This window comes from Corapipo altera, unplaced genomic scaffold (genome assembly GCF_003945725.1).
Source record: "Corapipo altera isolate COAL_440 unplaced genomic scaffold, ASM394572v1 23, whole genome shotgun sequence".
Lineage (NCBI taxonomy): Eukaryota > Metazoa > Chordata > Aves > Passeriformes > Pipridae > Corapipo > Corapipo altera.
In genome coordinates this window covers 120,434-134,953 of record NW_020884878.1, presented here as the reverse complement: position 1 = coordinate 134,953, position 14,520 = coordinate 120,434, and the positions used below count along the sequence as shown (strand labels likewise).

General features: G+C 51.9%; 2 protein-coding genes across 2 annotated transcripts; both read left to right on the top strand.

Moving 5' to 3' along the window:
- The first annotated feature begins 175 nt into the window (after positions 1 to 175).
- L3HYPDH (trans-L-3-hydroxyproline dehydratase) lies at positions 176 to 3,125 on the top strand. Its single transcript, XM_027638369.1, has 5 exons — positions 176 to 729; positions 995 to 1,164; positions 1,445 to 1,567; positions 2,127 to 2,264; positions 2,627 to 3,125. The coding sequence occupies exons 1-5, from the start codon at positions 189 to 191 to the stop codon at positions 2,750 to 2,752; spliced, it is 1,098 nt and encodes a 365-aa protein (XP_027494170.1). The 5' UTR covers positions 176 to 188; the 3' UTR covers positions 2,753 to 3,125.
- Positions 3,126 to 5,264: 2,139 nt separating this feature from the next.
- GPR135 (G protein-coupled receptor 135) lies at positions 5,265 to 8,375 on the top strand. The gene has a single exon (XM_027638399.1). It carries the CDS (start codon positions 5,277 to 5,279, stop codon positions 6,546 to 6,548), a length of 1,272 nt encoding a protein of 423 aa, XP_027494200.1. The 5' UTR covers positions 5,265 to 5,276; the 3' UTR covers positions 6,549 to 8,375.
- The last annotated feature ends 6,145 nt before the right edge of the window (positions 8,376 to 14,520 follow it).

Genomic DNA, 14,520 nt, shown 5'->3' with positions numbered 1-14,520 from the left:
ATGGGGCGTGGTATTTGGAGGGGCGTGGCTTTGGCCTTGCAGCCGCCGCTGTCGTGGGCGTGGCTCCGGGCGGGGGTGGGCGCGGCCTCAAACGGGGCGCGGCTTCTGGCAGTGGCTCTGTCGTGGGCGTGACCTCTGGGGCGTGAGTTGTGGGCGCGGCCTCGGCGCGGGCGCGTCCCCGCGGTGCGATGGCGGCGCGGGGCGGCGGTGACGGTGTCGGAGCCGGAGCGGGGCGGGCGCTGCCGCCGCACTCGCCCTCGGGCCCGGTGCTGCAGACGGTGGAGATGCACACGGGCGGCGAGCCGCTGCGCATCATCCCGCGGCTGGAGGCGGCGGAGCGGGCGGCGGGCGGGCTGTCGCTGCTGTCGCTGCGGCGGGAGGTGGCGGCCGCGCAGGACCACGTGCGGCGGGCGCTGGTGCACGAGCCGCGCGGGCACGCCGGCATGTACGGGGCCGTGGTGGTGCGCGGCGGGGCGGCCGCGGAGGGCGCGCACCTGGCGGCGCTGTTCCTGCACGGCGCCGGCTACAGCGCCATGTGCGGACACGCCGTGATGGCCCTCGGGCGCTTCGCACTCGACTACGGGCTGGTGCCGGAGCCCGCCCGCCCGGAGACCGCCGTCCGCCTGCGCTGCCCCTGCGGGCCCGTCACCGCCTTCGTGCCCTGGGACGGCCGGCGCAGCGGCAACCCCGTGCGCTTCCACAGCGTGCCCGCATTCGCCGCCGCCACCGGTGCGAGCTCGGCCCGCTGCGGTGGGCTTTGGGGGGGGCTGGGGGCTGATGGCCTGGCTGAGGGGCATGTGGCAGATCCCTCCTTGGTTCTGATGCTCTTCGGAGGTTGTCAGGGGTGGCATAAGGCATCACGTGCACGGGAGCACTCAAGTCATCGTCCCAACCACTGCGCTTATGTGCAGCGGGGTTCCTTCACTCCGTATGCAAGCGAGCCCATGGCTCAGCACAGTTTCCCCTGCTCACCTCCCTCCCTTTCTCTGCTCAGACTTGGCCATTGATGTCCCTGGCCACAGGAAGGTGGTGGTTGACATCGGCTACGGTGGCACTTTCTACGCCTTCCTCAGCGCTGAGCAGCTGGGCCTCGATGTGTGCTCCTCAAAGACCAGAGACCTTGTCAGTGCAGCGAGCGCAGTGACAGAAGCAGTGAAGAAACAGGTATGGGGGAGCACCATGGCACCCCAGCACATTCCCTTCGAGGTGACTGCACCAGACTGAGATACTCAGGAGGGGGGGGAGTCCCATCTTTCCAGACTCATGGTGAATCTCAGAGTCCTTACAAGGACATAAGGAGGAGCTCCTGCTGCATCCATCTCTGTTACCACTGAAGCAGAGGTGGTAATGCAGCAGTGTGGCCTTGTCCCCTTCCTCTGGTCTCTCATGGAAGCTGTACTGCACATACTGCTGCTGTGTGTGACCCTCTCTGTGCTGTTCCCAGTTCAAACTTCATCACCCTGAAAGTGAAGACCTGGCTTTCCTCTACGGCACCATCCTGACAGATGGGAAAGATGCCTTTAGCGAGGAGCCCACCACCAACATCTGTGTGTTTGCAGATGAGCAGGTACAGAAACAGGCTCTCCTCAGGCACATGAGGCACCACCTTTGTCCCCTCTTATGTCCACTGCAGAGAATAGGGACAGTTCTGCTGCTTGGTTTGGGCAGTGATTACTTTTGCTGCTGTCTTGTCTCTGAAGAGCCAAGTGTCATTTCACACATCTTGTTCTAAGTTATAACAGCAGAAATACTTCTGCACATCTTAGATGGTGACCTTTTAAAAAGGTTTATACCTACAAACCCTTTGATAGGAATGTCCCGGGGCAGGGTGGCCTTAGCCCCTCTGAGTCCTTTTTGTTGCGATGCTGGTAAGCTTTTGAGTGCTCCCTACATAGCCTCAATATTTATTAGATCATCCATCCCTGTAAGTGTGCCAAAGCTAATCACAATCCAGAAGTACCCCAAACCTGCCGCTGTGATGTATCCAGATTCTGCACAAAACCCTGGGCTAGAGGGGTTTCCCCCAAGCACAGTATAAAGGTGCCAGAGAGATCTGAGGGGAGCCATACTGTTTTCTATTAAACCCCAGAATAGTAGAGCTGGTTCATCATCTCCTCTGCACGTAGGTTGACCGAAGTCCGACAGGTTCGGGTGTGACAGCTCGCATTGCCCTGCAGTACCATAAGGGACTCATCCAGCTGAATCAGACCAGAACCTTCCGGAGCAGCACCACAGGCTCCTTGTTCACTGGGAAGGCAGTGAAGGCAAGTGGCTTGTGCTGGTCTTTCCCCGTTTCAAGGACTGCTGGAAAATTGCTGTTGCCTTGGCTCAGTGGGGAAGCAGAAAAGCCTTTCTGTTGCCTGGGGAAGGGCACCTGGAAAAGGGGAGGTGCCTGGGGGTCTTGCCCTCCCATAAACCTCATGCTTCAAAGATTTTAATTAGAAAAGCAAGTAACAGTAGGTCCTTGTTGTGTTGCATGGCTGCTGCACACTTTGGGATGCACTTGGGCAGAGCACAGTGCTCCGAGAGGGGTGTCTGCATAAGTGCCAGGTAGCACTGGCATTTTCTGGGGTTGGGAGTGTGGAAACCTGCTGTCACCTCTGTCCTGATCCTGATCCCTCTGCAGGAAGCCAAGTTTGGCGACTACAATGCTGTCGTTGTGGAAGTCTCGGGAGAAGCCTTTTACACTGGCACCGCCACCTTCACTGTTGAGGAGGAGGACCCGCTCAAATACGGCTTCTTGTTCAAGTGACCCAAGCCATGGGTGATGGCAAAGTCTCAGTGGTGGTGCTGTGCTTCTCCTGCCCATGAATTTCTGTTCTTGCTGCAATATGCCAGAGCAACGGTAACAGCTTTGGGTGGTGTGACAGCATCTGCCGTGTTTCAGGATAACAAGCTGTGTTGCCCTGTTGTGATGAGCATACTGGGTGTGCTGTGATTAGCATAAATGGGCTGCTCTGAGAAGCCATAATATTTTTCTTCTTTTTTTTCTTTTTTCCCCAATAATTTACTCACAGAAAACAGAGCTGATCTTGGAGACCTGTCTTCAAAGTTACGTGCCTTCTCTATATCTGAAAATTATGAATTGCAAAGCCAGATTCGTATTAAATGCCAGCTGAAAACACTTCCCTTCCCCTCTTGTTTTCCCTCCCAGAGCACATTTCCAGGATTCTGCTCTGTGTGTCATGGCTGTTGGTTTGAATCCTTCTTGTCTCCTGCTCAGCCAGCTGTGCTGCTCTGTCTCATGCTCCATCTTCCCTTCTTAGGCCTGTCCGGATACCTCCTTCCTCAATTACACTTGCTTCACTCCATCAGATGCCTCCTGCATCCCGGGGCTGGGGATAAACTTCCCACTGTCCCCACTGAGTGAGGATGCCACGCTGCTTCCCTAAACCTTCCTCTCTGGCTTATCTAAGACCACTGGCTGCAAATACCCCATGGTTAACTTTCAACAGAAGCAGCTGTATTCGAAGGTCTGAGCTATTATGACCTTAGGTAATTATTTACTGATGATTTTGTCTCAGTCCAGGGGCAGCTTGTGCAGTGGAGTGCAATCAGTGTTTGCTTTGCCAGAGTCCTTCCAGGGAGGATTGCCAATGGAAAAACCAAACCAAGCATTTGCAGTGGCAGGAGCAGAGCTTCAGACCACTCATGGCCTGTCATTTCCACTGTGTCTCTGGACAAAGTGGTGCTTGTTTACCAAAGACACTTGTGGGAGTGTCTGGGTGCACTTGTTAAAATGATACATGAAAATGAGAATGATCATCTCCCGGGAGCTCTTGCAGCAGAAGGGAGAAAGACAGACTGGTGAGCTTGGAAAACATTGGCATCAAAACGCCTGGGAGGAATTTCTTCTGCTGAGTTGAAAATTATAACTTTGGAATGGGAATGAACAAAAATCCCCTCATTCAGAGAATGGCTGTGCTGCCAAGAGAGTTTTTTAGGATAGTGTTTGGAGCTCTTGCTCACAGCTTTCCTGTAACCCCTCAGTAAATCCTGTACAGCTTCTGGTCCTGAGGAGCAACAAGTGACATGCACACCACCCTCCGTGCTTGCAGGAGCAAACTCCTCCATGTGTTTTCAGCTTCTGGGCTTCTCCCTTGTGATCATCCCCCCAGCCTTGCTCACAGGAAAGAGCTGGGACAGCAAGTCACGAAGCCCAGCACAGAACATTTGGAAGCTCTTCAGCCACTAATTGGGGTGCAGCCTTCATTAGCTATTCACTACCCCCATCCCTAGGAAACTTTTCAGGTAGGGGCAGGCAGCTCCAGCATGGCTGAAAGAGGGGGGACAGGGTCCTGCTGCCCATGTGGGGGTCCCTGACTGGATTCCTCAACCCTACAGCTGGTGATGCCTCAACCCCCAGCCTGGAGAGTGGGAAGGGGAGACCCCATCACTCTCTACAACTCCCTGAAAGGAGATTGTAGCCAGGTGGGGGTTGGTCTCTTTTCACAGGCAATTGTCAGCAAGACAAGAGGGCATGGTCTTAAGCTGTGCCAGGGGAGGTTTAGGTTAGATATTAGAAAGAATTTCTTTACAGAGAGGGCAATCAGACGTTGGAATGGGCTGCCCAGGGAGGTAGTGGATTCTCTGTCCCTGGAGGTTTTTAAGATGAGACTGGATGTGGCACTGAGTGCCATGGTCTAGCAACTGCAGCGGTAGTGGATCAAGGGTTGGACTTGATGATCTCGGAGGTCCCTTCCAACCCTGCTGATTCTATGATTCTATGAAGGGGGGTAGTCCCAGCTTCTGCCAGTGTCTGGGAAGGTGGTCCTTCATGATGGAGAGGGGGACAGGAGGGGAGAGGGATGTGAGGGAAGATGGATGTGAGGGGAGAGGGATGTGAGCGGAGGGGGGGTGACAGGATCTGGGAGTAGAAAAGGGTCTACGGGGACCCATCCCCGACTCTGGGATGGGAATGACGCCAGTGTGGGGTGAGGTGGTCCCGACCTCTGCCAAAGTGTCTGGGGGTAGCTGGTCCTTCGTGATGGGCTGCGGGGCTGTACAGGGAGAGCAGCTAGGAGGGGAGAGGAGCTGACAGCGTCTGAGGGGTCCCATCCCGCACTCTGGGATGGCGATGACGCCGGTTTGGGGTGATCCCCGTCCGCAGCCCAGCCGTGATGCCCGGCATCCCTCGGCCCCGGTGCCCGGCTGTGGGGGCCCGGCCGGGCCGGGCGGGTTCCCCGGGCAACGGCGGCCGAGCGACGTCAGCGGCCGGCGGGGCCGGGAGCGGCGGGCGGGCGGCAGCGCCTCTGCAGCCGCGGCGGGGCCGGGGCATGAGGCTGCGCATGGAGCCGGGAAACCTCTCCCGGGGCAGCGGCGGCGGCAACGAGAGCGGCGGGGCTGCGGCGGCGGCGGCGGGGCCGGCCGGGTGGTCGGCGGCGGCACTGGCCTCGCAGGCGGCCGCGCTGCTGCTCATCTTCGCCCTGTCGGCGCTGGGCAACGGGGCGGTGCTGCTGGTGATCGCCCGGCACCGGCAGCTCCGCACGGTCACCAACGCCTTCGTGCTGTCGCTGTCGCTGTCGGAGCTGCTGGGCGCCCTGCTCTGCCTGCCCCTGGCCTTCCTCAGCCTGCTCAGCCGCCCGCCCGGCGCTTGGCTCTTCGGGCAGCGCCTGTGCCTGGCCAGCGCCGCCCTGCACGCCGGGTTGGGCATCGCCGCCACGCTCACCATGGCCCTGCTCTCCTTCGACCGCTACTGTGCCATCGTGCGCCAGCCCCGGCACAAGATGGGCCGCCGCCGCGCTGCCCAGCTGCTGGCAGCCGTCTGGCTGTGCGCCCTGGCGCTGGCCGGGCCCTGGTACGGGCTGGCGGGCGAGGGGCATCGCGAAGCCCGTCCCGGCGCCTACCGCTGCGTCTACGTGCTGCCCTGGGGCTCCTCGCGGCTGGGGCCGCCCTACGGCGCGGCCCTCATCGTACTCTGCTACCTCCTGCCCTTCGCCGTCATGTGCTTCTGCCACTTCAACATCTGCCGGGCGGTGCGCCTGGCCGAGAGCCGCGTGCGGCCCCTCACCACCTACGGGCACCTGCTGCGTGCCTACGGGGAGATGCGCACAGCCACCACCGTCCTCATCATGATCGTCTCCATCATCTGCTGCTGGGGGCCCTATTGCATCCTGGGACTTGCTGCCGCCGCCGGCCACCTGCCCTTCTCACCCACCATGGACGCCGTGGCCAGCGGGATGGCCTGGGCCAACGGCGCCATCAACCCCCTCATCTACGCCGCCCGCAACCCCAACATCTCCGTGCTGCTGCGGCGCAGCCGGGAGGGGGGCTACAGGACTCGCAACAACGTGGTCGCCTACCTGTCGGTCCCAGGCCACCAGCTGGAGCCCCGCAGCCGGGCTGACCGTGTCCGGGAACGCTACATCAATCGGCACAGCGGCCCCCCCGGCAGCACCCTGTCCTCCTCCAGCCCGGCGAGCGGGGGAGAGGTGGCCATGTGGGCCTGCAAGACTCCTGCTGTACTCTTCTGTCGGGATGGGCAGCCAGACACCATTTCTGAGGCCACCTTGAAGACCAAAGCAGGCACCATCGACACCAGCCTCTGAAAGGACAGGGGTCCAGGATGGAGGCATTGGGCCCTGGGGCTGTCTCCTTGAGGAAAGGTGGGGAGAGTCCCAGTGCTTGGAGCCCTTTGCAGCCAGACTACCAGGAAACTGGAGAGATGGGACTGCACACAAGCCATAGTGTGGTTTCTTCTCCATTGTGTGAGCTCTGGCTTGGTGGCCCAGACTGCGAGCAGCGAGAGCTCCACAGGGAAAGGAAGCCTTTTCCTTTCAGCAGGCCTGATGCACTGGTGGCAGCCTCCGAGCCCAGCCAACACCAGAGCTCGACTGCAAGAACAAAACAGTGTTTGCTTCAGTCCTGCAGAAAGTGCCACAGTGAAGCTCAGAGGCCAACACACCACTGCAGCCCAAACTGACTGACTGACTGACTGTGTGAGCTGTTTGTTAAGTGCCAAAAAAGCTATTGGAAGCTAAGCACTGGCAGCTGGAAGGCACTCTGAAAATATCACACTGTGAAAAATGCATCATGGCAGGATAATGTTGCTTTAACCCATTATATGTGGAAGTGCCAATAGTTATAAAGTCATGTAAGACTGTAAGACAGGCTAAAAAAGGGATCTATTAAGGTTATTTTTTTTTATTATTTAAACTCTGAAGCGTAAAAAACCAGTAATTTTGAAAGGGAGGATGTATGATACTGGGAGGGAGGAAAAGGAAGATGAAACCTCAGTTGTCAGAATTTCAGTGGCCTTTTCTGGTTTTTTTGCAGGTACAGTCACCTTTAAATACTGTGAATATGAGAAACATGAGTTCCTCAGACAGACTGAGGAAAAGTGTGTGACCACTGTGGTGTCACTGAATTTGTGCTCAAGGTGTGTGTTTTCTTTTTGAGCTCACTTGAAGTGTCTCTTGTCTCTAAGAGTTTAACTGTGTTTAGAGAAGCCATGTGGAAGAGGTATCTGAAAGGAGAGGTAAAGCAATACCATGTGCTCCCTGTGTGCTCTTCAGCATATGAAAATGCGTATATGCAGAGAACAGGTATTATTGTATTGATGGCAGCAATCCATTGGAGTATAATATATAAAAACCAGCTCTGTTTGCTGTTGAAAAGGAAGGCAAATAACACAATAGAAGTGTGATTGGATGGCATAAATTTGTATTAATTTATCAGTGTAATCTTTTTGTTTGAAGGCCTAAAGCCTTAAATTAGTATTTTGAATCAGAAACTAAGATTGGGCCTTCCTTTGTTTTTGCCACAGTTAAGTGTGAAGGGTGGGCAGTGTTTTTCCGTGTGCAGGCTTTAAAAATACAGTGTTTCAGTTTTACCAGATTTTTCAACTGTTTGTGACGCAAGTAAACACACTGTCATTATTTTGTGAGACAAGAAATAAATTGTATTTTATGCAGGAAATGAAAGTGTCTCAGCCCGTCATGATTCTCAGGCCAGCCTTGAGAAGGGAACTCCTCTGAAAAATTGCCAGATGAATGATAGTAGAGAGACATCATTGTTTGTGAAATTTTAGTGCAGCTGGTTTCCATGGTCTAAGCATTACTGTAACTTCCTTCTGTGATGCTCCTGAAGTCCACTAGGAAAAGATTTGACCCTTGACTACTCAGCACTGCTACTTTGCCCTGCAGCTACTGGATTTTGCAAGTTGAGCAGTGTTTTCTTGCTGTTTCAGAGAGAAGCTGTGCAGAAGAGCCACAGCTTTTCACAGGAGCTGTTTGACAGCAAGTGAACACTGGTGGCTTGTTGGAAGGGTGGGACAGGAATTTCTGGCATACCTGCCCTTCCTTCCACATGACTAGTGTAAATGGAAAAAGGTGGTTGTGACTGGTGAGGTTAGATTTAACTCCTACCTAGTTGGTTGCAGGGGGTAACAAGGAGATTGGTGTGGGATAATTTGCCATAAAAGCCCTTGGAAAGGGGCTTCCCTCAGTGCTTGGCTCTGGCCACCTTCCTTGTCCCTTCTGTCCCCACCATGTCAGCTGACTCTTGCTAACTAGCTCAGACACTAAAAAACCATTGACTCCCTATTTTTCATGCTGGTTTAATTTTCTACTGATCTGATGCCCTGACCAGTGCACCATAGGCCAGGTAAACATCTCTGTGGCCTTCTGGCAAGGGCAGGATTGGGGATGTCAGGACTGAGGTCGACCACGAAGTATCAGAGGAGCTGCTCCAGGAGTGGAACTGTCACAGCTAGAAGGTAGTAGTGAAGCTGTAGTAATATTTTAAAATGTTTTTAACAAGCATTGGTCGGTTCTCATATGTTAGTCTTGTGTGTGAAGAGTTGAATGAGGACAGCAGGCTGTGGTCTTTGAGCCATCACAGATTAGCACATTTCTGTGAAACACTAAATTAGGCTGTATTCTTGACTAGATCCTTTTTGACATGGACCTGCTGCAGCTCAGGGAGAGAGCCAGCTTGTGTTTTAAAGCTGTGCCTGGCCTGTACTTCTCATAATCTTAGAATCATAGAATCATTTTAGTTGAAAAAGACCTCTTAGGTCCTTGAGTCCAACTATTCCCCCAGCACTGCCAAGTCCACCACTAATCCAGGTCCCCAAGTGCCACCTCCATACATCTTTTAAATCCCTTCAGGGATGGTGACTCCACCACCTCCCCCAGCAGCCTGTTCCAGTGCTTGACAACCCTTTCCATGAAGAAATTTTCCATAATAAACAGTTTAAACCTCTTCTGGTGCAATTTGAGGCATTTTCCTCTTATCCTGTCACTTGTTACCTGGGAGAAGAGACCGATGCCCACCTGGCTCCACCCTCCTGTCAGGGAGTTGTAGGGAGTGAGAAGGTCCCTGCTGAGCCTCCTTCTTCCCAGGCTGAATCCCACAGCTCCCTCAGCCACTGTTGAACTAGTGAGGTACATAGGTCTTTACAGCCACATTTTTTAAAGTTTTAAATGTTTTAAAAAACCCAACCAAAGGGTAAGGGGTCTTAAATAAACCACAACCAGCAGAGAGAGACACAAGCCATGCTAAAGGCTGCCACTTGCCTGCCAAAATGGTACTTTAAATGCTGTGCTGTGCTAAAGGTTTCTGCCTCTCAGGCAGTGCTAGAGTGGGCGAGAAGGCCTTTGCCATGCTAGCACACAAACCAGCATGTCAGTCTGCCCCTGTACCTAAAAATAGCTCCATGTATTCATCCGTGAGAAAGAAACCAGAGGATTAATTCAGTTTAGCTCTGAAAACTCTGTCTGTGGTCACAGCTGCTTGTTCCCAGGTGAGAAAACATTGCAGGGTGTGGCTCCTGGCCAAGCCACTGTGGGACTCACCCCCACATCTCTCACACGCCCATGTTGGTGTCACCCTTCTCAGAGAGCCCCTTTCTTTGGGCTGAAGAACTCAGAAGACAGCAAGACACTGAGGTTTTAGACACTGTAAAGCTAGCTCTGAGGCTCCAACCCTCCAGCCATGGCTCTTTCCTTTTTTATCCCTTCAGATGAGCCTGGACAAGGTGCATTGCAATCTCATTTCCACAAGGATATTGAGACACTTTTTTAGTTCAAAATTCATGTGGGTTTGTCAGTGCAGGATGTTTGGCATAAGAGACATAGCAGTTAACATGATTTGAAGACCAGTTCAATCCTGAATACCAGTGACAACATTAGTCAAAGACAAATTAAAAATGAGTCCTTGGGCTCTTAGTCCCTTGTTGACTTTCCAGCATACTGACCCTCAGTTTAAGAGTGCTCTATTATTTGGCAGTGATACACATGCCACTGATTTAACTAATGCATTATATTTTAGAAGAAAAATATGGTCTTGATGAATGACAAGTATTTTAGAAGGTACTGCTCCATCTGCAGGCAAGTGGTAGTTTTCCTTCTGATTTAATCATTAGATTCATCTAAGTAATTATTTTCCACTCCTTTCCTAGCCTCTGGATGAAGTCTCTGTTCAAAACAAATGCTGTGTGCATAATTTATGAACTGTGAACAATTAGTAGCCCAATTAGCAATATTTATAAGTGACAGTCTGATGGGCTGTAATATCTGTCATCAATCAGCAGAACCAGGATAGCTTGGGTGTAAGATCCCCAATTGCTGCTTCCCTTTCAGCACTGGTGTTGGTTTGTGTATCCAGTAGATGCCAGCAGAGACCTAAGCACAGCTTTTCCGCTAATGATTCTAAGAAAAACCTTTCTGTTAAATGAGATCAGCCACTCTGCCTTCAGGACTGCTGCATCCCAAATACAAGCATTCAGAGCAAAGGTTGCAGCTGATGCAGTGAAAGCCCTAAGGGCACTCTCCAAAACCCAGGTTGAAGGACAGAATCCACACATGCTGCTCTTTGCAAGGTTTGTTGTAGAGTCTGAAATGAATAATTTGGAATGCACATCAGAAAAGTTTGATTTTGTGCAACGCTGGCTAATTAACGGCTGTGCTGCACGTGCCCCAGAGCTGCAAAACGTGCAGTTGGAGGCCTGGTGAGATCAGTCCTGATGATGACAGGGTGCTTAGTTCAGCAGAAGAGCTGCCTCTTCACTCCAGCTGCTTTTGTGTTTTTTACTCTGACTGTTAACAATAAATAGTGGGTGCACATCTAGATCTGCTAAAAAACTGTAACTCTGCAATGAGTTACAGAGCCACAAGGTAGTAACTAAGCACCAGAAGAATAAAATGGTCCCAAATCCTGCAGGAGGAGTAACCTGCAATGGAAGCTAGGCTTAGGTGACCCCATGCCCAGCTGTGCTGTACTGGCTGGATGTGGGAGGACAAGGCTCTATCCATACCATGGCCAGCCCTCTTGCTGTTCCCAATTTGCAAAGGAGCAGTGGTTTCTCACACCATGCTGCTGGCAGCACACTGCCTGGGTCTTGAAGCATCTACAGTCACCCCAGCTGAACTGCTTAGGGAATAGCTCTGTGTCTCTGGATAGTTTTTCCTAGAAAATCACCACTGCAAGAAGCAGGAGGAAAAATGACGTGGAGAGGCAGACTGTAAATCCCCCTCAGTGGCATGAAATGTATGAGTCACTGAGGAAATCAAAGTGAAAGTAGCAGAAACCCCAGGGCGCAACACCAGGGCCCGCATTAGTCTAGCTGGGGAGTGATGGATGATCTCAGCCAAGAAGATCCCAGGAGGCTGTGACCAGAGCCAGAGGAGATTTGACAAGGGGGACTCAACAGCAAAAGGAATTCCCACACAGCATGATGTGTGCTGAGGGTCAGATCCAGCACGGGATTCACTCACAAAGACCCCCTCCTCGCCAGGCAGCTGTGCCAGAAGGAGGGCAGGTGGTGACACCCTCCAGCACTTCTCTGCCAGGGAATCAAGCCCTGAAGCCTTGCTGGGGCTGTTTGTGCTGGGTGACACAGCACACCGGTGTGCCCGCAGGCTTCTGGGGTGATCATGGAAGATGAGCAGGATACAGCCATGATTGACTAGAGGAAGTACATACACTCTGAGAGGAACCACTTGTTATTTGTGTTATTTCTTCTGTTATTTCTTGTTGGCACTGAGATCCTCCAGATTCCTCTGCAAAGCCAAGCACTTCCAGAAGCCCACAAAACTGATTGGAGAATATATATATAATATTTGGGATCCTTAATTTTATGCATCCCTTTATAAACTATTTATAGTCTTATCTCTTGCATAGTCAGATCAGAAGCTAATAAACAAGGGGAACATCTAAAGGGATTCACAAACAGAACAAAGATTTCTTTTTTTTTTTTAAAGCTTTGCTCAGAACAGAGGATTCCTCAGGGGGGGGGTTATTGTTGTGTGCACTGAAGAGTCAAAGGTGTTTGCAAACCTCAGTTTGCTCCAGATGTCTGCTTTCCATTCAGACATGGGGACACCCTCTTCTCCTTGCCAGTGTGAGGGGAAGCAGAAAGTTGCAGCAGGGGTGACTTTGGGGAGGCCACTTGGGAAAATTATATTCCTCAATTCCTGGTAGTTCAGGAATAGAAATACTCAGTGCTGATCAGGCTTCCACATCCGGAGGAACATCTCTCTTTCTCCCAGGGGGCAGAGCAAGTCTGGCTGAAGGTCCTGGTCTGGCAGGACTGTCTCCACCAGCTTCTGCCAGCAGTTCTGGTGCACAGGGTGAAACACTTTACTTACACCTGGGGCTTGACCAGAGGGATTCACTGAGGTGTGCACTCTCAGAGCTGCAGGTGAAAATATTCCCCAGGTTGGGGCTGCACATGGATGCTAGGCTGGCTCCTAGGGGAAGCTGGTGGCCAGCACCAGGCTAGCCCACCCCACCAGAGTGCAGGGCAGCTGGGAGGATGCTGGTGCTGCATCTGGTGAGGAATCAAACCCCCTGGATGGGTCCTACAAATTAAAATCCCTCAGGGTCATAGATGTGGACAAAAGCAGCAAGATAAATCTCTCTTTAAATTCATCTTGCTCTCATAGCAATTCCCTGCAACCACATAAATGTAATTTGCTTACCTGATTTAGCAACACACTCTGAATTAATCTCAGCATCAGGGATAAAAAAATGCTCTGAGTAACCAGGTCACTTATTTTTTTCCAGTGAAATCTAATGTGCTGTGCAGCACTTGTGCTTCTCCCTGACCTGTGCCTGTGGCTTCTGTGCTCAGTCTGGTGCATTTTACAGAACATTTGGTAATATACCATCCCTGAGGTCATGTCAAGTTCTGAATACAGCATCTGAATTGTGAATTCTTTCCAGAAAATATAACTCAAATGGTGATCGCCTCCTGCTATTAAATTGGAAAGATTTGCCATAGAAACTAGGTCTTGCCTGAGTGCTTCTCACTGATTTCACAGTAAAAATGGGTTTTAGGCAGAGATCAGGAGCTGGGTGAAGCACAAACTGGGACTTCCTCACCTTTCCTTTAACCCAGGGGATGCTCTGCACAGAGCTTGGCAAAGTAAAGCTGTGTGAAGGTACACAGGCAAAAATTCAAGTAGATGGAAAAGCTCCCAGTAGTCCTCAGCACCCAAAGCCCAGGTAAAGTCATGGGCACAGTCCCAGCCCTTCTTAGAGCAGTGTCCTGGAAGGCCAAAGGGGTGGGTTAGGCAGCAGGAACAAAGCTATGTCCTCCAGACTTGCTGTGCCCAGGATAATCCTGGTTTAGGGCAATTGTACTTGCTGTTGCCCAAATACACAGTGTGTGCCCCCTACTGCACAGCTATGTCTGAACTGAGAGCACAAATGCCAGAATATGGGCAAGAAAGTAATGGAAAAATTGCAATTCAATGACTTACCTTTAGAGATTTGTCCTGGGAACTGGGAAACTCCGTCTTAATTTCAAGTTCATGCAAGATGATGACAGAGTGCAAAGCTGGGTTTTAACAAGGGGAGCCTGCACAAAACAGGCTCCCAACACAGACCTTGGTATTGGCACAAGCCCTGGGGGGGTACTATAGTGGAGTGGGGCACTCTGTGACAATTTCAAAAGCCATGGAAGTAAGTTCAAATGACCCACGAAACTGTTTTGAGTTAGTTTGTCTTACACAAACATGCATTTGTGTTGCCTGCATGTGCACACATAGTGCACCAGCCTGAAGGTCAGGCATTGTCAGAAGTCACAGAGAAGCCACATGCTGTGACCTTTGGCTATTTGACTTGAGGGACAGAATTAAAATTAGCCCTCTTCAACCATGCTGGGGGAAACTTATAAAGAAAATTTAGCATTTATCTGGAGAACTTTTCAGACTACAGTAGAGATCACAGAGGAATACAAGAAGCAGAGTTGATTTTGCAATCGACAGCTCTAAAATGGTGAAATTGGAACGTGCCAGCAGATGGTGGTGCTGCCTTTCCTGAGGCTCTGCTGGGGCCCATCAGCACAGGATTTCTCCCTGGCTCACCTGCACACTCTCATCAAGCCTGGTTTAAAGGTTAAAAATAATATAAAATGTTCAGGGGGTTCAGATCAGAGCACTTCTGATTCAAACAGAGAACTCTCCTTTTTACATGCATCTATTGGAGAACCATGAGCAATGCCAGGGAGAAAGATCACAGGAGAGATATCTGGCAGGATTTGTTGCAGGAGACAGGATGGAGATGGGGCTCATC

Excerpts from the sequence above, each read along its gene's own strand:
- GPR135 (XM_027638399.1), top strand. The coding sequence starts at position 5,277 with ATGAGGCTGCGCATGGAGCCGGGAAACCTCTCCCGGGGCAGCGGCGGC.
- L3HYPDH (XM_027638369.1), top strand. The coding sequence starts at position 189 with ATGGCGGCGCGGGGCGGCGGTGACGGTGTCGGAGCCGGAGCGGGGCGG. Across the intron at positions 1,165-1,444 it reads CAGAAGCAGTGAAGAAACAG|TTCAAACTTCATCACCCTGA; the intron begins GTATGGGGGAGC and ends TGCTGTTCCCAG. Across the intron at positions 1,568-2,126 it reads GTGTGTTTGCAGATGAGCAG|GTTGACCGAAGTCCGACAGG; the intron begins GTACAGAAACAG and ends CTCTGCACGTAG.